The sequence below is a fragment of the Netta rufina genome, assembly GCF_964035555.1.
Source record: "Netta rufina genome assembly, chromosome: 18".
Taxonomy (NCBI): Eukaryota; Metazoa; Chordata; class Aves; order Anseriformes; family Anatidae; genus Netta; species Netta rufina.
Genome location: NC_140142.1, coordinates 1,951,642 through 1,979,200, shown reverse-complemented (window position 1 = coordinate 1,979,200; position 27,559 = coordinate 1,951,642). Strand labels below are relative to the sequence as shown.

The 27,559-nt window shown below is 51.1% G+C and overlaps 3 protein-coding genes across 3 annotated transcripts in view; 1 reads left to right on the top strand and 2 right to left on the bottom strand.

Moving 5' to 3' along the window:
• LOC311216124 (olfactory receptor 14C36-like) overlaps positions 1-27,119 on the top strand; it is a gene marked incomplete at both ends in the record, with an annotated part of 50,075 nt that extends 22,956 nt beyond the window's left edge. The window contains one exon of the mRNA XM_084297669.1: positions 26,271-27,119. Within this exon, the coding sequence (XP_084153795.1) occupies positions 26,271-27,119 (849 nt within the window). The remainder of the gene's footprint in view (positions 1-26,270) is intronic.
• Positions 7,286-8,245, bottom strand: LOC311216590 (olfactory receptor 14C36-like; the record flags this gene model as incomplete). Its single annotated transcript, XM_084298123.1, has 1 exon — positions 7,286-8,245. The coding sequence occupies one exon, from the start codon at positions 8,243-8,245 to the stop codon at positions 7,286-7,288; it is 960 nt and encodes a 319-aa protein (XP_084154249.1).
• Positions 17,852-18,787, bottom strand: LOC311216589 (olfactory receptor 14C36-like; the record flags this gene model as incomplete). The annotated part of the gene is made up of 1 exon (XM_084298122.1): positions 17,852-18,787. The coding sequence occupies one exon, from the start codon at positions 18,785-18,787 to the stop codon at positions 17,852-17,854; it is 936 nt and encodes a 311-aa protein (XP_084154248.1).
• Positions 27,120-27,559: the final 440 nt, after the last annotated feature.

The window sequence follows — 27,559 nt, the reverse complement described above, 5'->3', positions numbered from 1 at the left end:
AGCTGCTCCTGGGCACAGCTGTCTCTCTGCAACAGGAACACTTTTGAAATGAGTTTTCTCTGTCCCACGAGCCCAGCCCAGCTCAGCAGCACAGAATCAGCCCAAGGCACTGCAATCACCCCTCTGGGGGCTTTGCTGATGAGCCCACGAACCTCAGGCACTCAGAGACAATTGAAGACATCTCTTCAGAAGTCCAAGTCAGAGGCAAGTTTCCTGCAGTGTCCCCCTGAGGGCCAGCACTGACACAGCCTCCCTTGGAGCTCGTTAGAGCAGGACGCTGGAGGCAGTGAGGACAAGGAGACAAAGGCAATGTGAAGGTGACACTGATGTGTAGGAAACCTGGAAGTGTGTCAGCAAGCACAAGGGCCAGGACTTGACATCCAACCCATTTTAAGGGGGATCCTTTCCCTTCACACCTTGCTCAGTGCTCTTTGTGGAGCAGTAGGAGATGGAGATGTGCATGGCCAAGTGCAGGAGAATGGTACAACCCCTGCCTGCTTCATGGGTAGGAGTGAGGAGGCAATGAGGCCCTGGTGTTTTAACAATCAGGTGTCTCCTCAAAGGCCTCAGTGGCAGAGACAACAGCCATAGCCATGGACACAAAGAACTGGGTCCTGTTGTGACTTTGAGCCCTCGTAGAGCCCTGGATCCTTTCCACACCAGGCTGTCCTAGGGACTCCCAGACCTGTACCTCCTGAGGGCTGCAGACCCTCTTCTGTGTGGTGCCACACTGGATCTGAGCTTGAGTATGATAACTCAGATTTTCTTGGAGGTCCTGCTCCTCATAAGGCAGCTCTGTAGGAAGCTGGCCTGGTTCCTGGTGAGCAGGCACCACAGCTCATAAGGCATCCCTCGTGGTGCCCAGGCCCTCCTCCTCCTGGGCACTGCTCACTCAGTAGAGTCTGCCCTGATGTGTAGTTCCTCTTCCTCTGGCACAGGACTAGGCACTTATTGTTCAAGATGTTCCTTTAGGCAAACTACTGCAGTTTCTCAAGATTCCACTGGACAGATGCTCCATTCTGTCAGGTGTTCATGTCTGCAGGCAGACAGTTCAACCTTCCCGTGTCTGTGCTGTCTCTGACAAGACAGCAGCATCAGGAGCTGCATGGAACGTTTGGATAATACAGGAGTAAGAAGCTGAATAAAAGTGCAGCACAGAATCACAGGAGAGTAGGGGATGGAAGGCTGCCAGGTTCCACCTCTTCTGTGCTTCCTTCTCATGCATGCTGTCAGTTTGTCTGGAGCTGCGTCCTGAATATTATGGGGCTGTGCAGGTGAAAATTAGAAGGGCCAAAGCCCAGCTGGAGCTCAATCCATCTACTACCGTCAAAGACAAAAAAAAAAAAAAAAAAAAAAAAAAAAAAACAACAAAAGAAACAAATAAACAAACAAAAAAGTGTATATAAATACTTTTATAAAAGAGGATTTAGAAGAATGATCATCTTTAATGGGTGTGTGGGAAAACCTGATGACAAAACCTGAGGAACATAATGCCTTCTTTTCCTCAGTCTCTACCAGCAAGACCAGTTGTTCCCCTGGATATTTCTTCCTCCTCATGGCCAGAGCTACACTTCAAGTTTCACTTTGTGGCTGTTTTATCTCTCCTGCTCTTTCCTATTACCACAGAAAGCTCCATGAGGGTGGAAACCCCTCCTGTAGTAGGCATCCCAACCCAGCAGGCTCCTTGCGGCCTCTCAGCCAACCACACACAAGTCACCTCAGCAGCAGCTTCCAAGCCAGGGACCTGCTGCTGGCCTTGCAGCTTCTTGGCTAGACACAGCCAAGCCTTGTGCCTGCTGCTGCCCACTCATGGACTCAAGCAGAAGGGACAGGACAATCCTTCTGGGGGCCTCCTTTCTGTCTTGGTCCTCCTGGGTGTGTAGGCAGAGGGGATCCCCCAGTCAGCATGCCAAGCAAGTGCCTTGACTTTTCAAAAGTAAAGGGTGACCTGGCACCTCCTGACACAGGTGACCTCACAGTCCCTTTCCGTGACACGTTCCTGCTGCTGGCCTATCAGCTGCAGAGACAGAAGTGACCTCACAGTCCCTGCCACAGTCACATTCCTCCTGCTGGGCCATCAGATCACGAGGTAGAACTGACCTCTCTCTTGCTCCCTAGGTACCTGTTTTTCTCTTTCTAGATTAGAGACTAAGCAAAGTTTTAGTGGGAGTGTGTGTTGTCCTGCTAGTGGTATCAGGTCTGTGGTTAAGGCCATGACCCAGGAGATGACCTTGCTCTCTTCTTCCCCACCACTCCCCACACAGGGCAGGCCCTCAGGAAACACCCCTGAGCCTGGAGATGCACCAACCTGCTGCGGTGAGGTGCCACTACTGCAGGGGAAGAAGGGAGGCTTGGAGAGACACGTGGGGCCTGCGAGCAAGGGTGGTGTGGCCTGGGGAAGTGAGTGGAAAAGTTACCCTTATCCTGGGTAACTTATCCTGGGAAAAGTTACCCTGAAGCCATAGGAGCCATTCTGGAAAGAAAACTTGTAGGCAGGAACCGCACTTTTGTGATGGTGCCGAGCTGCTGGGCACATGTTCAGGGTGCTCTGATGGACTTTTATGTCCTTTTCCATCATGTATTAAGTGCCACGTTTCTCAGGAATAGAGTACCCAACAGAGCAGTGACAGGTACTCTGAGATCTTGAAAGCCACCACAAAGATGTCCCTAAGAATATGACTGATATAGTGAGGTCAGGAGAAGCCCTGGTCAGGAGAAATGTGAGATTTGGAAGAGAGAATAGGACTATCCAGCAGAAACTAAAGATTTTGTAAAAGGGAAGTTGGTTCAGGCTATGCGGAAGCTGCTGTAACCGTGACTTAAAACACTTATATGAGGCTATTCCCCAGCTTCAAAGAGCAAACTTAATTCCTACATTTAAATGTTACTCCACACCAAAACAGGAATCAACTACTCCTATGCCTGACATCTAAGTGTGCACTGAAGCCAAAACTCAGTCCATCGCCTCTTTCCCTTACCCTTACTCTCTTGCTTACCTTGATCCCTACCCTTAACACTAGATTTAAATGCTCAATTTAAGCCTAGAATTATTGGAAAAACTAAACAAACCCTAAATCACTAAGCTTGTTAGCACTTTAACCACAGACCTGATACGCAAAGCAGAACACCAATCCCTCCCAAAAAATCTTTCTTTAAATTCAAACCCAGAAAGGTGAGCCCTAGTCCCCTGATGCATGAGCACCTAACAGCTGATTCCCCTGTTCCTGTGCATTGACTTCCTCACCTTCAGCCCCTCTCCTAACCCTTACCTTTAGGTACTATACTGGGTCTGGCCCTTAGTGCAGGCCAAGAACTGTGAGGTTACTCTGCAGTCACATGGCATGCAAAGATGGATGTGAGGGGTCATGGGTCTGATCAGCTTGTGGGCCACAAAGAAGAGATGGATTGGAGTGCTCTGAAGGGCTCAGCTCTGCCTCAGCATCTCCTGCCCCAGCAGGAGCAATGTGACTGTGGCTGGGACTGTGAGGTCACTTCTGTCTCTGCAGTTGATAAGGCAGCAGCAGGAACCTGTCACACAAAGGGACTGTGAGGTCACTTGTGTCTGGAGGTGGCAGGTCAGCCTTGACTTCTTCCTGGGAGCTGCACTTTTGGGCTGACAGCTGGCAGTGGCCCTGCTAGGCCAACAGAAGGCACCTGCTTGGCATGCTGACTGGGGGATCCCCTCTGCCTCCAGACCCAGGAGGACCCAGACAGAAAGAAGGCCCCCATATGGGTTGTCCTGTCCCTTCTGCTTGAGTCCATTGCTGCACAGCAGCAGGGGGCACAAGGCTTGGCTGTGTCTAGCCAAGAAGCTGCAAGGCCAGCAGCAGGCCCCTGGCTTGGAAGATGCTGCTGAGGTAGGTGGCTTGTGTCTGATCAGACCTGGGCTTTGTCTTTCAAGGAGTACCTGGTGAGAGTTGGCGAGACATGGGTGAAACAAAGGATGAGAGCAAGGTTGTAGAAAGAGATGGGTGTCTGTAGACTTGAAGGAAATAGGACAAAGTGTGGGACAGCATAGGAAAGCCTGCAGAGGAGAAGGCAGAGGGTGCTGGTAAAAAGGGAAGGCCCCAACAGCCCTGAGGTTTTTGTCCCCTTGGCTAGAGCTTGTTGGGAGATATGTTATATTAATTCTGATGAGGCTTCATTGATTTCTTTCAACTCTGAGCAGCAGCTCAGAGGTGTCATACTACTGTTCTTCTCATGGCATCCCACTGCCCACTCCATCCCACAGATCCCAGGAAGAGCCTTGAGCCAGACATGGGGATGCAGGATCTCCTCTCCCAGTGGCTGGGGTCAGGCCTTGGCTCTTCTGCTTCACTAAAATCAACCAAGAGTTTTCTCAGCACAAGACTTTGCCAGTCTGCAATCATGGTCTCTAATTATCTACCCTAACATATCCCTGAGGAGGCTTTCTTAGTAACAGCCCTCAGTCAGGCCCATTCATACTCCAAGTCGCTTCAACTTTTCCTCCTGACTACTTGCTCAAGCGGTTACATCACTCTCTTCTATAGTACCTGAGCTCCATAGCATCAGTGCCAAAATACTCCATGGACCTCATTAAAATGCAGAAACTCCTGACATCTCTTCCATAGTTTTAGAAAGTCTTCACGGCTTGTGCAGCTAACTGCAGAGCTTGCATGATGTAGTTAAGGAAGAAGATTTCAAAAAGCAACTAATGAAAATATTTTCTGTTTATAAATCCTGAATTTTGCTACATTTCAGTTTGGAGCATCTTTCTTCTTCTGCTATTTTTCTATGGTGTCTTCTTTGGAAACCTTCATCGGGAGGAAAAGTAGAGTCTAGAGGTCTGACACATCTGCTGCCAGCAGTAGTCTTTGTCCCTGTAACTGCAGCCCAGCCGAGCACATGAAACCCTTTCTAAGAGAAGTCAGGAGTTCCTAGAGAAAAAAATGAAATAAAATAATAAAATAAAATAAAATAAAATAAAATAAAATAAAATAAAATAAAATAAAATTGAAATGACCATTGGAACCTGAGAAATTCTGCTAGAATCTTTGCAGACAACTGGAAATCTGTGCTCTATTGGGTCTTCTGTGGGAAACTCAGGATGAAAATTAAAAAATATATATCTTCGAGTGGCTGTAGCTGCACCCATGAGCTTGGCCTCATTTGGGGAATTTAACCTTCTAGACACAGAAACCTAAACTGAGTAAAGTGAAAAGACCTGCCCAGTCAATAGAGTAGGGCAAAGTCCTTCTTCCTGTGCTATAGATGCAGAAGGTAAAAAGAATTGCATTGTGCCTGACACTGCTCTGGGACGTGTAACCCAGGTCATACATCTTTACCTTAGTGCTGACAAGTCCATCACTAAACCACGCTGCCAAGCTCTGCATCTACACCTTGGCTCTCCAGTTGATGACCCAGATCATGGATGGCAATCAGGGAGTCTCGGTTAGCGTGACGCTGCCTCAGGTGCGCCACCATGGTAGCCATTGGCACCTGCTGTTCTTCAACCCTCAGCAAACCCCCAACAGAAGGATTCTGTGGAAGGCCAAGCAAGGTAGACAACTGTTTCATGTCCTTTGTCTCCAAGACAGCTCTGCCAAAGCCCCACCGGTGGTGCCCTCTTGGAACTCTGAATTCCCTCTCCTGAAGCAGCCTATGCCGAGGATGCACATAGCCTCTGGGCCAGTCCCAGTGGGGTGCTTTTGCCATTCCTTCCCAGTTAGACTCACCTCAGCCTCCAGTACAGTTAACTTTTGGGATCCCCCTGTCACTCCAGAAATACAGGTGGGTTCTACCTCTTTCTAGCTTGATGGCATTAGGGTACTCTGTGCACCGGTGAGTACTGATGTGTCAGTAGAGCCTGATACATTTGTGGGTGTGATGTACCAGGCCATTAACTATACCCAGTCCAGTAAACGTGATTGTTCCTTTCTTCCCCGCCTCCCCATGGCTGGAAGCAGAACCCCTCTAGTCCTGCTTAAAGTATTCTTTACGGTGTCTGGTAGATGAACCACTGGAAACACGTCCCACCACAGCACAGTCATCCCACAGTACAGGGAACAGGGTGATGCCAGACAAGGGATGCATTACAGTGCAGGAGTTGTGGCAAAACTCAGGCTGAAATACTCAAGAACAGGACAGTTCAAATGGCTGAAGCAGAACCCATCTGCTTATCCTAGTTTGGGAATCATCCCCTTCCATCAGGGATATGAAAGTAAAAAATGTGAAATGCCCCATCAGGTCAATGTGGAAAAAATATTCAATGGTTTTGTGCTGGAGTGGCAGAAGGGAAAAAGTATTGCATTGTGCCTCAGACTAATCAAGGAGACCTAATGCAGTTCATCGCTGACATAAAGCAAACACTCTAAGAATTGTGAGGGATGTTCAGTTGTGGCCTAACATGAAGAAGAAAGTTGATCACTAGTGAAGGAACAGTCTTTTCCTGCCATCACCAATCTGGTTACACAAGCATCAGAAGAACGTCTCTGCAGTATTTCCAAACCAGCTGGACACCGGGTGCTCATGGTGCAGGGGATCTTTTGGGGATGAACTCATTCATGATGTAACCCTGAGGACAATGTGGAGCAAGGACTACATATGTCAGCAATACCTCAACCCACCACAGTATTTCCTCCCCCTATCTCCCTGTCCTGCCCTTCTTTCCTTCAGGATTAGAGTCAGAAGGGAGCTCTGGAGGTTTCCAGTGCTAAGATCTGCTCTGAGCAGGGAGAACTTTCACATCAGATCAGGCTGCTTCCTCAATGCTTCCTCCACCTCACTTTTGAAAGCCGTACTCCTAGGGGTGTTAGCTGGAAGGCCAGTTCTGATTCAGTGGTGCTACAAGACAGCAGTGTGGAAGAGAAGTGAGACCAGCACCAAAACGCCCATGTCCTGCTGCTGTCAGTGTTCGTGGGTCCAAGAAAGTGGCAACCCTGACTCAAAGGCTGCAGGCAAGGAGTGCCTGCCAGGGCAGAAAAGGGCAGCCCCAAACAACACCAGGGTTTTCCACCACGTTGCAGCACGGATCTTCATCCCACAACCACTGCTGTACCTGAGAAGAGTGTATGAGAAATGAGATCCACAGAAACTGCCTACCTGCTGGTTCCTTTATTTAGTTAGTTACAAAGAGCTTAGCAGCACCTCTACATGAAGTCTTTGGCTTAGAAGAAAAGGTAAAAGGACACAGAAGAAGAAAAATATATTAAATTTATAAAATAAAAGTATAAAGAAATATTTAGCATATTGGAATAATATTGACAAGGATGAACAATTTTTGAAATATAGGAACAAAGATATTTCTGCCTTCTCCAGGTATCCTTCAGGGAGTCAGATGCAGAAGACCAATTCCTTTTTGAAATACTGAATATTGCAATAACATCCTCAGTGCCTCCTTGAGCTCCTTATTCCTCATGCTGTAGATGAGGGGGTTCAGTGCTGGAGGTACCACTGAGTACAGAAATGACACCATCAGGTCCAGAGATGGGGAAGAGATGGAGGGGGGCTTCAGGTAGGCAAACATGACAGTGCTGACCATCAGGACGACCACGACCAGGTGAGGGAGGCACGTGGAAAAGGCTTTGTGCCGGCCCTGCTCAGAGGGCATCCTCAGCACAGCCCTGAAAATCTGAACATAGGACAACACAATGAAAACAAAACAACCACAGCCTAAAGAAAAACTAAACACAAGTGGCCCAACTTCCCTGAGGTAGGCGTCTGAGCAGGAGAGCTTGAGGATGTGGGGGATTTCACAGAAGAACTGGTCCACAACATTGCCTTGGCAGAAGGGCAGGGAAAATGTGTTGGCCGTGTGCAGGACAGCAATAAGAAAGCCACTGCCCCAGGCAGCTGCTGCCATCTGGGCACAAGCTCTGCTGCCCACGAGGCTCCCGTAGTGCAGGGGCTTGCAGATGGCAACGTAGCGGTCGTAGGCCATGACGGTGAGAAGAAAAAACTCTGCTCCAACCAAGGAGGGAAACAGGAGTACCTGTGCAGCACATCCTTGATAGGAGATGGCCCTGGTGTCCCAGAGGGCATTGGCCATGGCTTTGGGCAGAGTGGTGGAGATGCAGCCCAGGTCGAGGAGGGCGAGGTTGAGGAGGAAGAAGTACATGGGGGTGTGGAGGCGGTGGTGGCAGGCTACAGCGCTGAGGATGAGGCCGTTGCCCAGGAGGGCAGCCAGGTAGATGCCCAGGAAGAGCGCGAAGTGCAGGAGCTGCAGCTCACGCGTGTCTGCGAATGCCAGCAGGAGGAACTCACTCACAGAGCTGCTGTTGGGCATTTCCTGACTCTGGACACAGTTGTCTGCTGAAGACGAGAAGGGAGAACAAAGTTAGAAGAGGCTTCTCTGAGGAAAACCTATTGCAAATTTAGGAGCACCACCCAGTCCAACCCCTGTCTATGCAGCTGAACCTTTCTGCATCTGTCTTGCTTGAGCTGCAGCTGGTGCTGGCTGAGAGTGGCACTGGGAGCAGGGGCTGCTGTGGGCTGCACAGGACTCCTTCCTGTTGTGCAGCAGGGGGAAGCAGGAACATGGGGGAAACTCTAGTTCAGTTCACTGATCAGGTCAATGGAATTTGCAGTGTTGTTTCAAACAATGCATCTCAATGCAGAACAGAGCTTCAGATGCCACTGCTGAACACTGCCGTTCTCAGCTGCCCTGTGTAACCCATCTGTGACCTTCAGGACTATCCCACACAGGTGTTTCCCTGAGAAGAAACTGAATACAGTTGAGAGCAGAGAAGTCCCAGTCCCAGTGCAGATGGACAGAAGCCTCACCTTGTCAGTGGGTTGTAAGCAAGTTCTCAGCTCTTCCGTCCTAGCCAGAGGTGCCGAGGCTTCACTCCAGCCGCCCTGCATCCTTCTGGAGAGCAGCACGCAGCCCAGGAGGATGCCCCACAGACAGAGCTGGATATTCGCAATCTGGGGTGTCCCAATATCCAATCTGCATCCCCTGCAGTGTCTGACGGAGGCTTGGCCATCACATTCTTGGCTTACTAAGGGTAGCTAGGTTATTACACTCCAATGGCTTCTGCCAGACTTCCACACCTCGCACTGCAACCCAACAGGACTCTCAAAGCCTCCTGCATTGCCCACTGCCCTCCCAGAAACAAGACCCAGCACAAGACCCTTCCAGGAGCTGCAGCTGCACGGTCCTGCAGCCAGACCCTTACCTTGTCAAGGGCTGTGCAGGTTTCCCCTGCAGGCAGCTCTCAGCATCCTCCCCCTGCCAACTGCCTCCAAGCCCTCTCTCCTTCTCTGCTCTCCCCATGCCAGATGCAGTCAGAGCCCCCAGCCCTGCTGCGTTGTGCAGAGGAGCTGCTCCTGGACACAGCTGTCTCTCTGCTTCATGGCACTTTCTGAAATGTGTTTTCTTTGTCCCACGAGCCTGGCCCAGCTCAGCAGCACAGCACCAGCCCAAGGCACTGCAATCACCCCTCTGGGGGCTTTGCTGATGAGCCCAAGAAACTCAGGCACTCAGAGACAATTGAAGATATCTCTCCAGAAGTGCAAGTCAGAGGCAAGTTTCCTGCAGTGTCCCCCTGAGGGCCAGCACTGACACAGCCTCCCTTGGAGCTCATTAGAGCAGAACCCTGGAGGCAGTGAGGACAAGGAGACAAAGGCAATGGGAAGGTGACACTGATGTGTACGAAAACTGGATGTGTGTCACCAAGCACAAGGGCCTGGCCTTGAGTCCCAACTCAAGGAAGGGAGATCTTTCCATTGACAGGTTGCTCAGGGCTCTTCATGGAGCAGTAGGAGATGGGGATGTGCATGGCCAAGTGCAGGAGAATGGTACGACCCCTGCCTGCTTCATGGTGGGGGTGAGGAGGCAATGAGGCCCTGGTGCATTAAGAATAAGCTGTCTCCTCATAGGCCTCAGTGACAGTGACAACAGCTATCGCCATGGACACAAAGACCTCAATCCTGTTGGGACTTTGAGTCTTGCCATTCTCATTGCTTCTCGCCACATGAGGATGTTCCAGTGACTCCCAGATCTGCACCTCTTTACTGGCTAGTTGTTGGCACTTGTTCGTGCGGTGTCTCAGGGGATCTGAGCTGAGTCTGGGAACTCAGATCTTCTTGGTGGCCATGCTCCTCGTAAGGCAGCTCTGTAGGAAGCTGACCTGGTTCCTCGTGAACAGGCACCACTGCTCGTATGGCATCCCTCATGGTGCCCAAGCCCTCCTCCACCTCGCCACTGCACACTCAGCAGGGTCCCAGTCTGCCCTAATGCATGGGGTTACTCTTCCTCTGGTGCAGGACTGGGTCCTTCTCTTTGTAAACATCAAGAAGTTACTTTAGGCAAAATCCTGCAGTTTCTCAACATTCCCCCACACTGATGCTCCTTTCTGTCAGCCGTTCATGTCTGCAGGCAGATGCTTCAACCTTTGTGTGACTGTGCTATCTCTGACAAGATAGTTGCATTACGAGCTGTGGGAACGTTTGGATAATACAGGAGTAACCAGTTGAATGGAACTGTATCACAGAGTCACAGAAAAACAGTGGGTGGAAGGCTGCCAGATTCTACTTTTTCTGTTCTTCATTCTCATGCATGCTGTCAGTTTGTCTGGAGCTGTGTCCTGAATGTTCTGGGGCTGTGCAGGTCAAAGTTAGAAGGGCCAAAACCCAGCTGGAGCTCAATCCAGCTATGACTGTCAAAGACAACAAACACTGCTTATATAAATACTTTAAATAAAGGAGGATTAAGGAGAATCATCATCCTTTATTAGATGTGGTGGAAATCTGGTGATGATCTGGTGACTGCATGAAGTTCAACAAGGCCAAGTGCCGGGTCCTGCACCTGGGGCGCAATAACCCCAAGCAGAGCTACAGGCTGGGAGATGAGTGGTTGGAAAGCTGCCTGGCAGAGAAGGACCTGGGAGTGATGGTGGATAGTCGGCTGAATATGAGCCAGCAGTGTGCTCAGGTGGCCAAGAAGGCCAACGGCATCCTGGCTTGTATCAGGAACAGTGTGAGCAGCAGGGCTAGGGAGGTGATCGTCCCCCTGTACTCAGCTCTGGTGAGGCCGCACCTCGAGTACTGTGTTCAGTTTTGGGCCCCTCGCTATAAGAAGGACATGGAGGTGCTTGAGCGGGTGCAGAGAAGGGCGACGAAGCTGGTGAGGGGCCTGGAGAACAAGTCCTACGAGGAGCGGCTGAGGGAGCTGGGCTTGTTCAGCCTGGAGAAAAGGAGGCTCAGGGGCGACCTTATCGCTCTCTACAGATACTTTAAAGGAGGCTGTAGCGAGGTGGGGGTTGGTCTGTTCTCCCACGTGCCTGGTGACAGGACGAGGGGGAATGGGCTAAAGTTGCGCCAGGGGAGTTTTAGGTTAGATGTTAGGAAGAACTTCTTTACCGAAAGGGTTGTTAGACACCGGAACAGGCTGCCCAGGGAAGTGGTGGAGTCACCATCCCTGGAAGTCTTCAAAAGACGTTTAGATGTAGAGCTTAGGGATATGGTTTAGTGGGGATTTTTAGCGTTAGGTAGAGGTTGGACTTGATGATCTTGAGGTCTCTTCCAACCTAGAAATTCTGTGATTCTGTGAACTGGAGTCAAAGGCAGTCAAGTGCTATGCCACAATTAATATTCCTAATGCATTTTTGTCCATCCCTTTCACAGCAGTACACAAGCCACACTTTGCTTTCACATGGAGCGGTGTCCTGCCCACCTGGAATCAACTGCACCAGGGCTGGGAACACAGCCCTACCATTTGCCATGGGCTGACCCAGAGTGCTCAAGAACACAGGGAAGCTCCTGAACAACTCCATCATGCTGGTGTCATAATCACATGGGACACCACAGCAGAAGAAGTATTTGAGTAAGGGAATCAAATGTTCCAAATCCTTCTGAAAGCTTGTATTGCATTTCAACCCATTGTCTTTTTAGGGGTGGTTGTGAGATAACAGCCATGTGGTGCCGAGCTGCCTGCCAGGTTAAAGCACATCATATTTGACAACCACAGTTTAAAAGCACTAATCACCCTTTCAGAAGTCATTTCCCCTGTGTTCAGAGAAGGGCAGTTGGTGATGTGTTCAGTGTGCTTCAAACACCACACCTCAGCAGAGACCCTGCTGCCTTCGGGAGCTGTCAGCCCTGAGGCCTTGGGGACACCTTGAGGGAGCCCAAGGGCACAGAGCAAGCGATGCCATGGTCGGGTGCTGTGCTGCTGAGCTGGGCCGGGCTCCTGGGCACAAGGGGAGCTCCTGGCAAGCGCTGCAGAGAGACAGCTGTGCCCAGGAGCAGCTCCTCTGCACAGCGCAGCAGGGCTGGGGGCTCTGACCACAGCTGGCACACAGAGAGGAGAGAAGGAGAGAGGGCTTGGAGGCACTGAGGAGCGCAACAACAGAGGGCAGCGTGTGGCAGGACACATCTGCAGGCTCTTGACACCGTGAGGCTCTGGCAGCAGGGCACTGCAGGTGGGGTTGCCAGAGGGGTCTTCTACAGCTGGCACATCCAATGGCTGATAGTATCTGTCAGGGTGGGCCTCACTCTACTTGTAATTTGGACTAGGAGATACTTTAGAGAATGGCATTTATGAATGGGCATTTCAGGAGGAAGACTGAGGCTTGGTTAGTCTGAAGAGGAAGGCTTTTTTGGATTCTCTGCTTTAAGATTCTTGCAGTGGAGGGGAATCTGAGTGAGTCTGAGCACACAGCTTGTGAGATGGGGTCTGTTAGCATGGACAGGAAAGAGATATGGGGACAGAGAACCAGTTCCCAGCAAGGACATGGGCAGGTGGTGAGAGGCAGCTCCTGCCAGAAATTCTGTGTGAAGAAGGGCTCAGGCACTTCCCTGGGACAATCGCTGCTCTTCTCTCCCACCAGCACAGGGCAGCTGAGACCAGATGTGATGGACAGACTGGCTGTGCTCTCTGAAGTACACTCTGCACTAGAGGAATAGTATCTGTGACTCTGAGGATCCACAAGGCGTTGCTTGTAGTGCAGCAGGAACGACAGTATAGAAAAAAGAAATTGCCACAGCCCTTCTCTGCCATTCGGTGATTTGGGAGTAAATATTTCTTCATATGATGAGTTAAATTGATCTGAGAATACCCCATGTTCCTCTTAATTTATTTTTTTTTTTTTAATAGGTAGGGACTGTTAACTACACTGCCTGCAGAAGAGTCCCCTGTTCCCACGGACTACCTTAGGCAGCATCCGTCAGGGCTCATGAAATGAACATGCCGAATGTCTGCTTAAAAGGCCAATATTGAATCAGATATCAACAGATAATTGTGTTGTATTTTCTTATTGCCTTTTCCCTCCTTGGGAGAACCGCACGGCCAGAACCAGCAAATGCCCAACATCAGCTCAGTGAGTGAATTCCTGCTGCTGCCATTCGCAGACACGCGCGAGCTGCAGCTCCTGCACTTCGCACTCTTCCTGGGCATCTACCTGGCTGCCCTCCTGGGCAACGGCCTCATCCTCAGCGCCGTAGCCTGCGACCACCGTCTCCACACCCCCATGTACTTCTTCCTCCTCAACCTTGCCCTCCTCGATGTGGGCTGCATCTCCACCACTCTGCCCAAAGCCATGGCCATATCCCTCTGGGACACCAGGGCCATCTCCTATCAAGGATGTGCTGCTCAGGTCTTTCTGTTTGTCGTCTTGATTGCATCAGAATTTTGTCTTCTCACTGTCATGGCCTACGACCGCTACGTTGCCATCTGCATGCCCCTGCACTAAGGGAGCCTCCTGGGCAGAAGAGCTTGTGCCCAGATGGCAGCAGCTGCCTGGGGCAGTGGATTTCTCAATGCTGTCCTGCACACGGCCAACACATTTTCCCTGCCCCTCTGCCACGGCAATGTTTTGGACCAGTTCTTCTGTGAAGTTCCCCACATCCTCAAGCTCTCCTGCTCAGATGCCTACCTCAGGGAAGTTTGGCCACTTGTGTTTAGTGTTTCTTTAACATTGGTTTGTTTTGTTTTCATTGTGCTGTCCTATGTGCTGATCTTCAGGGCAGTGCTGAGGATGCCCTCTGAGCAGGGCAGGCACAAAGCCTTTTCCACGTGCCTCCCTCACCTGGCAGTTGTCTTTCTGACTATCAGCACTTCCATATTTGCCTACCTGAAGCCTAAATCAATCTCTTCCCCATACCTGGACTTGGTGGTGACATTTTTATACTCGGTGGTGCCTCCAGTATTGAATCCTCTCATCTACAGTATGAGGAACCAGGAGCTCAAGAAAGCCCTGTGGAGATTGATGATTTAATGTGTTTCAGGAGAATAAGTGCTCTGTCTGCTTCTGCAGATGAGTCTCAATGTCACTCATTATAGGAACAGCCTATATTCTGTTTCTTTTCGTTTCTGTGTGTGCATTTTATTAACCGATTTCCTTAGTTTTAGTTCAGTTAATGTTACCCACTAAAATGATATTGGTCATCCCAATTCCACTTTGGTATATATTTTTCAAGTCTAGCTCAGCAACTGTACACAAAGATCATGTCTGTCTGTGTACTTCAGGAAGGAGCTTGCACTGCCTGGTCTGTGTGCAGGGCTGCAGAGGAAAAGAGTCCCATCCCAGCAGCACGGCCAGGGAGCACCAGCGCCTGGGGCATGCAGAGCTGCTCTCTTGCCACTGCCGCCCTGTCCTGCTGAGCCCTGCTGGTGGGGTCAGGCCTGGCTGCTCCTCTCACTTGGTGCCAGTGCTGCTGTGGGGCTGTGCTGGGACTGCAGGCAGGGACAGGCAGTGGGCACGGCAGTGGCACAGCTGGCCTCCACTGCAGCACTTCCCTCCTAAGGGGGGATCTCCTCCAAGGTGGACTGAGCAGAGCTCAAGTGCTAAGTCTGGTGTGAGCAGGCAGAGGAGAGCTGTGCAGCCCCACGGCACGAAGCAGCCCCAGCAAGGGAGCCTGGTGAATGATTCCTTGCAGCCCTGGGGCAATGGCAGTGACCCCCTGAGCTGGGTCTGCCTCCCAGCCTGCCCAGCACAGCCCTGCAGAGTGCCCCCATGCTCTGGGCACCACAGCCCCCTCCCTCTGCAGAGCAGCACCACCGGCTGGGGCTGGGGATGCAAGGATGCTTCCCCTGAGTGTCTTCTAGGCTGGCTTCAGGCACACAACTTCTGGATGTAAGTGTGATCTTCACTGTGCACTAGGAGCTGAGAGACCGCCAACAGGCACGGGGCTGGAACATTGCCTGCAAGGTCCCTCCTGCCCTAGCACCTCACAGGACTGGCACAGAACTGGCTCCTGAGTGTCAGAGAGGCTGGGAGCCCAGCAGGTGTGCCATGAGCTTGGAGGATCACAACCAGATCATTTCTACCTGGGCAGGTCCTGGCCCAAAAAGGGGGTGTTTTGTAGGTGTGGTATTATAAGCTCAGTGGTGCCTCAGAAGCACTAAGTCCAGCAGGAAGTGAATGGCTGTTAAATGGCCTGTGAGGTGACTGCATTCTGAAGTAGCTGACAGGTCACCCTTGACTCCTGGCTGGGATCTGTGCCTTTAGGCTCACATCTGCCAGTGTCCATGGTAGGGCAGCAGAAGGCACTTGCTGTGCATGTAGTTTCTGAGATCGGCTCTTTCTAAGTACCTGGTAGGCCCCATAGTGGAAGAGGTCTTGGATAGGGGTTGTCATGTCAGAGGTGTCAGCTTTTGCCTGAAGTCATCCTTTAGGACTGCTTTCAGTTTTCTACACAGAGAGGGCCACTGCCTCCAAGACGCTTGGGGCAAACTGAGCCGTGCATGAGGGTTTGGAAAAGATAGCCTGGGTGCACAGAAACCATTCCATATCTAAAAGTTGGAGGCAGGAAACCAAATTTTGGGGTGGTACAAGAGCTGCTGGGCACATTGTGCAGGGTTTACCTACAGCCTTTGTGTTCTTTTCCATCCTGACTTAGGTGCCATGTCAGTCTCAAGAAAGGAGTAGCCAACAGATGTGAGGCAGATACTTTGAGATCATGAAAGCCATCAGAAAGCTGCCCCTAGGAAGATGACTGATATGGGGAAGTCAGGAGAAACCTGGCCAGGAGAGATGTGAGACTTGAGAGAGGGAAAAGGGGTTTGGCCAGCAGAAATTAATGATTTCTGTGAGGTTCGAACATTCAGGCAATGTTAATTTTGCTGTAACACTGACTTAAAATAGTCATGTAAAGCCCTTGCACTACTTTAATCACTGACATTAATTGTCAGTTCTAAATGCTACTCCACACCCTGACAGGAATCCACTACTCTTATGCCTGACCTCAAAGTATCCCTTCAAGCCAAAACTCAGCCCATAGCCCCTTTTCCTTATCTTTACTCTCTTGCTCATCCTGATCTGATCAGCTTGTGGGCCACAAGGAGGAGATTGGTGGGAATGCTCTGAGGAGCTCAGCTCTGCCTCAGCATCTCCTGCCCCAGGAGGAGGATCATAACTCTGGCAGGGACTGTGAGGTCACTTCTGTCTCTGTACTTGATAGGGCAGCAGCAGGAACGTGTCACAGAAAGGGACTGTGAGGTCACTTGTGTCTGGAGGTGGCAGGTCAGCCTTGACTTCTCCCTGGGAGCTGCACTTTTGGGCTGACGTCTGGCAGTGGCCCTGCTAGGCCAGCAGAAGGCACCTGCTTGGCATGCTGACTGTTGGCATTGCTTCCTTGCAACACTGTGCAGGGCTGCGGAGGTGTCAAAATGAAGTTCTTCTAGTAGCATCACACTACCCACCACATCCCACAGACCCCAAGACTAGCCCTGAGCCAGACATGGGTGTGCAGGGTCTCCTCTCCCAGTGGCCGTTGTCAGGCCTTGGCCCTTCAGCTTCATTAAAACCAACCAAGATTTTTCTCAGCACAGTGCTTTGCCTGTCTGTAACCATGGCCTCCAATTTTCTGCCCTAACAAGTCCCTGGGGAGGCTTTGTTAGTAACAGCTCTCAATGGGACCCATTAATACTCCAAGTCACTTCAGCTTTTCCTTCTGACTTTAGCTTCTCAAGTGGTTACATCACTCTCCTCTCAGTACCTCAACTGAGTACAGGGGGACAATCACTTCCCTGGACCTGCTGGCCACACTGCTTCTTATGCAAGCCAGGATGCTGTTGGTCTTCTTGGCCACCTGAGCACACTACTGGCCCATATTCATCCGACTATCAACCAGTACTCCCAGGTCCTTCTCTGCCAGGCAGCTCTCCAACCACTCATCTCCCAGCCTGTAGCTCTGTTTGGGGTTGTTGAGCCCCAGGTGAAAAACCCGGCACTAGAACCCCAGAAAACAGAAGAGCAGGGAGCAACCTCTTGGCTATGTTCCTGGCAGCAGCTTTGGAGAGGCGTCCAGGCTTCTGGGTTTGCCCAGAGCAAGACCCTCCTGTTACTGTGGTGCTATCCGGGAGGCCAGCTGTAACCCAGGGCTGCACAGTGCCTGCTGCTGCCTGCAGTCACAGGGGTGCCACTGCAGAGAGAACAGGACTGACACCAAGGCCTATGAGATCTGACAGCTTATCCGAATAAAAGAGCACAGGAGAACACACTGAAAGCCAAAAGACAGCAGCAGTGACAAGGCCACGTCCTGCTGCTGGCCATGGCCATGGCTCCAGAGAAGCAACAGCCCCCACCCAAACTCCATGTAGCAGCTGGGCTCTTGGCCCTGAGCCCCTCCTGTGTGCTGGGGCTGCTACCTCAGCTCCAGAGGGGATGGAAAGAGATGGCAGCTGATAAAATGTAGTTCTGATGTTTTTTTTTTGTTTTGTTTTGTTTTTGGTTTTAATTTATTATGTTTCTCTACATAACCTGCTTCTTTCAATAATTAGATGACTGGGTCACTATAAATGAAAAAATAGAAATAAGAAAATCAGGTAGCAGGTTAAGGATAACATAATTTAAATCGAAAGAAAAAAAATGTAGAAAATATTTATAGAGAAATATAGTAACAAAAATTTTCCTCACAGTTCCTGAAATAATCATGGAACTCACAAACATTATTGATTGCAAAGAAGCATGTATCCAAACAGTTTCCTTACTGCATCCTTGAACTCCTGGTTCCTCATGCTGTAGATGAGGGGGTTCACTGATGAAGGAACAACTGAGTAGAGAACTGACACAATAAGATCCATGGATGGGGAAGAGAGGGAGGGGGGCTTCAGATAGGCAAACATGGCAGTGCTAATAAAGAGGGAGACCACAGCCAGGTGAGGGAGGCACATGGAAAAGGCTTTGTGCCGGCCCTGAGAAGAGGGCATCCTCAGCACAGCCCTGAAGATCTGCACATAGGAGAAAACAATGAAAACAAAACAACCAAAGCATAAAGAAACAGTAAGAACAAGTGCCCCAGCTTCCCTGAGGTAGGCATCTGAGCAGGAGAGCTTGAGGATCTGGGGGATTTCACAGAAGAACTGGTCCACAGCATTGCCTTGGCAGAGGGGCAGGGAAAATGTGTTGGCCGTGTGCAGGGCAGCATTGAGAAAGCCACTGCCCCAGGCAGCTGCTGCCATCTGGGCACAAGCTCTGCTGCCCACAAGGCTCCCATAGTGCAGGGGCTTGCAGATGGCAACGTAGCGGTCATAGGCCATGACAGTGAGAAGGGAATACTCTGCTCCAACCAGGAAAGCAAAGAGAAAGAGTTGGGCAGCACACCCTTGATAGGAGATGGCCCTGTTGTCCCAGAGGGCATTGGCCATGGCTTTGGGCAGAGTGGTGGAGATGCAGCCCAGGTCGAGGAGGGCGAGGTTGAGGAGGAAGAAGTACATGGGGGTGTGGAGGCGGTGGTCACAGGCTACGGCACTGAGGATGAGGCCGTTGCCCAGGAGGGCAGCCAGGTAGATGCCCAGGAAGAGCACGAAGTGCAGGAGCTGCAGCTCGCGCGTGTCTGCGAATGCCAGCAGGAGGAACTCATTCACAGAGCTGATGTTGGGCATTTGCTGACTTTGGACATAGAGCCTGCGAAATGAAAGAAAATATAAAGTATAAACTCTTATGAGTAAAGTCTCTGACTAAAATTCCCAGTAAAAGCCTTACATTACCCGTTTCCAAGAGGACCTTTGTCTATCTCCTTGTCTGGAGTCCTGCTTTCTGCTTGCTGAGCGTCCTGTACACAGCAACCACTTCTGCTCATCAGTCCCCAGTGGGACATCTCTAATCTAGTGAAATGGTTAATGTCATTGCTGTGGAGGCACACCTAAACCAGAGGGCACATCCAGGAGGGCTGCTCTGTCCATTCCCTGGTGCCCAGCTGCTGGCTGCTTGCAGCACTCACCTGCGGGATGGATGCACACAGAGGTTGTGCTGAAAAACCACATCCCCTTGTCTGCAAGTCCTAAAGAACAGCTCAGAAAAGCCCTAGTGCAGTCTGTAAGCAGAGAGAAGAGAAGGGATATTCTCAGGTGCATCACTAACTTGTTTGTGTCTCAATTCAATGGAATAGGAAGCTCAGTCACCAGTTCAAATCCAACTACGCCAATAACATAGAGGCTGCCCCACTACCCTGTTAATATAGAGCCTACCCCACAATCAGAGCAGGAAGAGGCAGGCAGAGAGTGCAGAAAGTGCCTTCTCTTTGCAGGCAGCTTCTGCCCTGCCCTTCTTCTGCCCAAGCCCCTGGGCAGCTCGCCAGGCAGGCTGAGTGCTGAGCCTGGCAAGCAGCACAGGCCCTGCCCTGGCACACAGCCCCTGGGGCACAGCAGGGACCCTGCTCTGCACCGCAGCCCTGCACACCCCTGCCTGCACCCCCGGCTTCTCCTTCCTCCAGGACCTGCAGCTGCACTGCCCTCCAGCCAGAGACTTACTGTGTTCAGGGCTGGGAAATGTTCTCCCCCAGTGAGCTCTGTGCATCCTGCCACTTCTGCCTGTCTTTAAGCACTCTGTCTCTGCAGGCAGTGCCCCCAGCCCTGCTGCGCTGTGCAGAGGAGCTGCTCCTGGGCACAGCTGTCTCTCTGCACCAGGGCCCTCTTGCCATGAGCTCTCTCTGTCCCACGAGCCCGGCCCAGCTCAGCAGCACAGCACCAGCCCAAGGCACTGCAATCACCCCTCTGGGGGCTTTGCTGATGAGCCCACGAACCTCAGGCACTCAGAGACAACTGAAGACATCTCTCCAGAAGTCCAAGTCAGAGGCAAGTTTCCTGCAGTGTGCCCCTGAGGGTCAGCACTGACACAGCCTCCCTTGGAGCTTGTTAGAGCAGAACCCTGGCGGCAGTGAGGACAAGGAGACAAAGGCAATGTGAAGGTGACACTGAAGTGTACATAAACGGGATTTGTTTCACTAATACCAGGGTACAGACAATAATGAATGATTTAAAATTTGAAAATACAGAAAAGGAAGATAAAATAGTAATTAACGTTAACAATAACAATGGCAATAGCAATAACAATAACAATAATAATACGTACAAGGCAAGTGTTGCACCATGCAATTGCTGAGAAGCCCCTCACCGATGCTCAACCTATCCCTGAGCATTGGTCCCACTGACCCTGGCCAGCCGGCATCAGGATCTCTTGTGCATGTCCCTTGACCTTAATTTCTTTTCGTGCAAAATCAGCTCTCAGAGGAATTTGGAGTATTTTCTTCCCTTTCTCAAATACTCCCTCTGCTGTGTCACCCCACCAAGTAATGCCATCGATGTAGTGCAGGTGCTCAGGAGCTTCCTCCTCTTCCAGGGCAGTCTGAATCATGCTGCTGGCATGGCAGCACTCAGCATTGCGGGACTTCATTCAGGCCACGATAGGCCTCTGTTAGTGCACTCGGTTGCTGCTATACTGACTCAGGTGCACAGCTGTGGTAGGGATTGGCACCAGCTGTCCTTCAGCCCTCATCAACCCCACAACAGAAGGGTCCTGTGAGAGACCAAGGCAAGGCAGACAACAGTATAATGTCCTCTGTCTCCAAGGCAGCTATGCCTAAAGCCCACTGATACCCTTTTGGGTCCCTGAGATACCTATCCTCTCCTGAAGCAGTCTTTTCCAAGGATGCACAGTGTCTCTTGGCCAGTGCTAATGGGGTGCTTTTGCCACTCCTTCCCACTTAGACACACTTCAGCCTCCAGTACAGTTCAGAGTTGGGATCCCCCTGTCACTGCAGACATACAAATGGGTTCGACCCTCTGTAGCTTGATGGCATTAGGGTTCACTGTGCAGTGGTGCCCACTAGCTCCTGATACTTCTGTGGGTCTGATGTGCAAGGCCATGGAATCCCCACAGTCCAATAAACCCGACTGTCCCCTTCCTCCCCCTGGCTGGAGGCACAGCCCCTCTAGTCCTGCTCATAGTATTCAGTACTGTGTCTGCAGGACAGCCCGCTGGAAATAGGAGCAGCAGTTCTCTAAGAACCCCTTTTAGTGATTGTTTTTCCTTGCCACTCACACACCCGTGCCTCTAGGCTGGAGGTAGATTTTCCATCCCACTTTCTCATGTGCTCTCCATGGTCACACAGGTAAAACCACAGGGTGGCACATAGTGTGTGCCTACCATATCTCCTTTCCTGCCCTCTAATTCCAGGGAGGGCCCCATTTCTCCCAGCACCACAGCAGCATGGGGATAGGGATCGCGTGATTACTGATGCTCTTATGACTTCTTTCTCTTCGTCCTCCTACTCATATGATGGCCCAGCTTTTCTGAAGCCTGCATCTTCTGACTAACTGACTTTCACATCCATTGTTTTTTCTTGCATAGATGATCAACTGATTCAGACTGAGCTTGGTTTTCTGGCTCAGACACAGGGCCCAGAAAAAGAGCTGGAGTTGCTGCAGGGCATTTTGCAGATGCTGTAGTAGCTGCGGGGTCTGTCAGAGGGGTTGGAGTGACTGCAGGGCTTTTCACAGAGGCTGGAGTGGCATTGATTGTGGCTCTGTAAGCACAGGCCAAGACCCAGCAGACTGCAGTGGCATGTGTCTCTTTGGAAATGCCAGGGTGATAACACCTCCTTTTCAAGCATTTAACAGTGATATATGTTCATCTGATTCATGTCGATATGAACGATGCTAGGGGCCTCATGGTATGATGAATGTGACCTTCTGTCTTACATACCCTGTTATAACCACACGTCTAAGTGAAACAGCGTGATTAATGTATATAGTTCTTGTATCTTGCAAAAGAATCATCTAGCAGTTCGTGTCAATAGAGGGTTTGAAGGGTAAACTTTGAGACTCGGGTCTAGGGGATAAGAGAGCAAAGGAGTTTCCAAAAACTGCTGACTTTTGCATGGGGCAAGTATCTGATATCTGGGATAAGAGAACAAAGAGGTTTCAAAATAACTCCTAACTATTTCATGTGGCACTGCACGGGTCTCTGATATCTGGCAAAGATATGACCAAATAAAAAGAAAGGGGGAAGATCACAGAATCACAGAATCACAGAATTTCTAGGTTGGAAGAGACCTCAAGATCATCGAGTCCAACCTCCAACCTAACGCTAACAGCCCTCCACTAAACCATATCCCTAAGCTCTACATCTAAACGTCTTTTGAAGACTTCCAGGGATGGTGACTCCACCACTTCCCTGGGCAGCCTGTTCCAGTGCCTCACAACCCTTTCAGTAAAGAAGTTCTTCCTAACATCTAACCTAAAACTCCCCTGGCGCAACTTTAGCCCATTCCCCCTCGTCCTGTCACCAGGCACGTGGGAGAACAGGCCAACCCCCACCTCGCTACAGCCTCCTTTAAAGTATCTGTAGAGAGCGATAAGGTCGCCCCTGAGCCTCCTTTTCTCCAGGCTGAACAAGCCCAGCTCCCTCAGCCGCTCCTCGTAGGACTTGTTCTCCAGGCCCCTCACCAGCTTCGTCGCCCTTCTCTGCACCCGCTCAAGCACCTCCATGTCCTTCTTGTAGCGAGGGGCCCAAAACTGAACACAGTACTCGAGGTGCGGCCTCACCAGAGCTGAGTACAGGGGGACGATCACCTCCCTAGCCCTGCTGGTCACACTGTTTCTGATACAAGCCAGGATGCCGTTGGCCTTCTTGGCCACCTGAGCACACTGCTGGCTCATATTCAGCTGACTATCCACCATCACTCCCAGGACCTTCTCTGCCTGGCAGCTCTCCAACCACTCATCTCCCAGCCTGTAGCTCTGCTTGGGGTTATTGCGCCCCAGGTGCAGGACCCGGCACTTGGCCTTGTTGAACTTCATGCAGTTGACCTCAGCCCATCAGTGCAGCCTATCCAGATCCTCCTGCAGAGCGTTCCTACCCTCAAGCGGATCGACACACGCGCACCTAAGTTGGTGTCATCTGCAAACTTACTGAGGGTGCACTCAATGCCCTCGTCCAGATCATCAATGAAGATATTAAAGAGGACCGGCCCCAGCACCGAGCCCTGGGGGACGCCACTAGTGACTGGCCTCCAACTGGACTTGGCTCCATTTACCACGACTCTTTGGGCCCGGCTATCCAGCCAGTTTCTAACCCAACGATGCGTACACCAGTCCAAGCCATAAGCAGCCAGTTTCTCAAGGAGAATGCTGTGGGAGATGGTGTCAAAAGCCTTGCTGAAGTCAAGATAGACCACATCCACAGCCTTCCCTGGCTTGGAAGATGCTGCTGAGGTGACTTGTGACTGGTTGTCTGACTGGTTGCAAGAAGGCTGCTGGGTTGGGATGCCTACTTCAGGAGTAGTTTCCACCCTGATGGAGTTTCCTTTGGTAGTAGGAAAGAACAGGAGAGAAAAAAAAAAATGCTACAAAATGTGCATTGGAAGGATGGCACTGGCCATGAGAAGGAAGAAATGTCCAGGAGAACAACTGGTTTTGTTGCTAGTAAAAGAGGCAAAGAAGACATTAAGTGTCTCAGCCTTTACCTCATTCCTTGTCAGGTTTCCCCCCAAAAATCCAATAAAGCATTATGATTCTCCCTAACCTTCCATCATTTAAAGTATTTTTATTTATTTATTTTTTTTATTGTCTTTGAGAGTAATAGATGGATTGAGCTCCAGCTGGGCTTTGGCCTGTCCAATTTTGACCTGCACAGCCCCATAACATTCACGACACAGCTCCAGACAAACTGACAGCATGCATGAGAAGAAAGCACAGCAAATGTGGAACCTGACAGCCTTCCATCCCCTACCTTCTCTGACTGTGTTGCAATTCCATTCAGATGGTTACTCCTGAATTATCCAAATATCCCTGCAACTCTTGCTGCTGCTGCTGTCTGGTCAGAGATAGCACAATTACACGAAGGTTGAACTGTCTGCCTGCTGACATTAACAGCTGATAGAATGGAACATGACTGTGGGTGAACCTTGAGAATCTGCAGGATTTTGACTTCAGAAAATTTTGACTTTAACATGGATAAGAGTCCAGTCCTGTACCAGAGGAAGAGAAACCCCACACATCAGGGCAGACTGGGACCCTGTTGAGTGAGCAGTGCCCAGGAGGAGGAGGGCCTGGACACCACGAGGGATGCCATAGAGCAGTGGTGCCTGCTCACCAGGAACCAGGCCAGCTTCCTAGAGAGCTGCCTTCTGAGGAGCATGGCCACCAAGAAGATCTGAGTTATCACGCTCAGCTCAGATCTGCTGTGACACCTCAGAGATAAGGGTCTGCAGCCAAAAAGGAAAGATGTGGAGGTCTCGGAGTCACTAGGAAAGCCATGTATAGACAGGGTAGAGGGCTGTGACAAGTCTGAAAGTCCCAACAGGACCAGATCTTTGTGTTCATATCTATGACTGTTGTCTCTGCCACTGACGCCCATGAGGAGACAGCTGATCGTTAAAGCACCAGGGCCTCATTGCCTCCTTGTCGCCACCCATGAACCAGGCAGGGCTCGTACCATTCTCCTGCACTTGGCAATGAACATCCCCATCTCCTACTGCCCCACAAAGAGCCCTGACCAACCTGTCAAGGGAAAGATCTCCCTTCCTTGAGTTGGGAGTCAAGGCCTGGCCCTTATGCGTGGTGACACACATCCAATTTTCCTCCACATCAGTGTCACCTTCACATTGCCTTTGTCTCCTTGTCCTCACTGCCTCCAGTGTTCTGCTCTAACGAGCTCCAAGGGAGGCTGTGTCAGTGCTGGCCCTCAGGGGGACACTGCAGGAAACTTGCCTCTGACTTGGACTTCTGTCAAAATGTCTTCAATTGTCTCTGAGTGCCTGAGGTTCGTGGGCTCATCAGCAAAGCCCCCAGAGGGGTGATTGCAGTGCCTTGAGCTGGTGCTGTGCTGCTGAGCTGGGCCGGGCTCATGGGACAGAGAGAGGTCGTGGCAAGAGGGCCCTGGTGCAGAGAGACAGCTGTGCCCAGGAGCAGCTCCTCTGCACAGCGCAGCAGGAAAGAGACACAGAGGCACAGACACAGAGAGAAGAAAAGGAGAGAAGGGCTGAAGGCAGTTGGCAGTTGGAGGATGCTGAGAGCTGCCTGCAGGAGAAACCTGCACAGCCCTTGACAAGGTAAGTCCCTGGCTGCAGGGCCATGCAGCTGCAGGTCCTGGAAGGGTCTCCTCCTGCTGGGTCTTGTTTCTGGGAGTGCAGTGGGCAATGCAGTAGGCTTTGGGAGCCCTGCTGGGTTGCCCTGTGAGTTGAGGAAGTCTGGCAGAAGCCCCTTGGAGTGTCATAACCTAGCTACCCCTGGTCAGATAAGACAGGGGTGGCCAAACTTCCAAAGATACTGTAAGGGATGCAGATTGAATATTGGCACACCCCAGCTTGCGAATATCCAGCTCTGTCTGAGGGGTGTCCTCATGGGCTGCAGGCTGCTCTCCAGCAGGATGCAGCTCTCCTGTGGCATCCTTGTGTTATCCAGGTGCCACAAGGAGAAGACACCTCCTTGCTAAGGCCATGTCCATACTGCTGGATGTCTTTCTGTGGGCAGCTGGAGTGACGCCTCTGCACCCTTGGTTAGGAGGAAAGAGCTGAGATCTTGCTCATGCACCTGCAGACAAGGATTCTGTCCATCTGCACTGGGCTGGGGCTTCTCTGCTCTCAGCTTTCTGTAGTTTCTTCTTAGGGAAAGCACCGAGTGGATTGTTCCTCCTAAACAGTACAGGTGTAGCTACCAGAAAATAAAGCAAATAAATGCCCCTTGCTCTACACTGTAGTTGGATGCTTTCTTTGAAACACCACTGCAAAGCTCATGGCCTGACCAGTGCATTGAAGTTGAGTTTCCCTTGCTCGCCCTTCCCTCCTACGCACAGCAGGAAGGACTCCTCTGGAGCCCACAGCAACCCTGCTCCCAGTGCCACTCTCAGCCAGCACCAGCTGCAGCTCAAGCAAGAGAGATGCAGAAAGGTTCAGCTGCAAAGAGAGAGAGTCTCAGGTTAGGTGTGTTTTAAGGCTTGCAGTAGGTTTTTCTTAGGTAAGTGTCATCTAAAATTTGTCTGCCTTCTCCTCTTCAACAGACAACTGTCCAGAGTCAGCAAATGCCCAACAGCCGCTCTGTGAGCGAGTTCCTCCTGCTGCCATTCGCAGACACGCGTGAGCTGCAGCTCCTGCACTTCGCGCTCTTCCTGGGCATCTACCTGGCTGCCCTCCTGGGCAACGGCCTCATCCTCAGCGCCGTAGCCTGCCACCACCGCCTCCACACCCCCATGTACTTCTTCCTCCTCAACCTCGCCCTCCTCGACCTGGGCTGCATCTCCACCACTCTGCCCAAAGCCATGGCCAATGCCCTCTGGGACACCAGGGCCATCTTCTATCAAGGCTGTGCTGCTCAGGTCTTTTTCTTTCTCTTCTTTATAGCAGCAGAATATTTCCTTCTCACCATCATGGCCTATGACCGCTACGTTGCCATCTGCAAGCCCCTGCACTATGGGAGCCTCCTGGGCACCAGAGCTTGTGCCCAGATGGCAGCAGCTGCCTGGGGCAGTGGCTTTCTGTATAGTATCCTGCACACGGCCACTACATTTTCCCTGCCCCTCTGCCACGGCAATGCTGTGGACCAGTTCTTCTGTGAGATCCCCCAGATCCTCAAGCTCTCCTGCTCAGCTGTCCACTTCAGGGAAGGTCAGCTTCTCAGGTTTAGTGCCTCTTTAACCACTGGATGTTTTGTTTTCATTGTGGTGTCCTATGTTCAGATCTTCAGGGCAGTGCTGAGAATTCCCTCTGAGCAGGGCCGGCACAAAGCCTTTTCTATGTGCCTCCCTCACCTGGCCGTGGTCTCCCTGTTTGTCAGCACCATCATGTTTGCCCACCTGAAACCCCCCTCAATCTCTTCCCCATCCCTTGACCTGGTGATTTCATTTCTCTACTCGGTGGTGCCTCCAGCAGTGAACCCCCTCATCTACAGCATGAGGAACCAGGAGCTCAAGGATGTCTTGAGGAAACTGATGCCTTGATTTGTTTCACAATCATGACATTGCCCTTCTTCTTCTGCTTCATTTGGTTGTTTTGCTCAGGTGAGCAGCTGAGCTCCACCACAACTGCTATCTGACTCCCCAATCCCCCTCCTCAATGGTAAACAGGAAGAAAATATGAATAAAAGGGCTCAAGGGTTGAGGTAAGCACCAGGAGATTAGTTTACAGTTATCATCAAGGGAAAAACAGACTCAGCGTAGGGAAATTAGTTAATTTTACTGCCTATTACTAGCAAGCTATAGGATTGAGAATCAAAGCAAACAAAATAAAAACAACTTCCCCCTATCCACCGTCTTCCACCTCCTTCCCTCGAGCATTGCAGGGGAATGGCCAATAGTGGTTGCAGTCAGTCTGTAGCACTTCGTCTCCGATGTTCCTTCACAATCACTCTCTGCCTCTGCTCCATGTGGGGTCCCTCCAA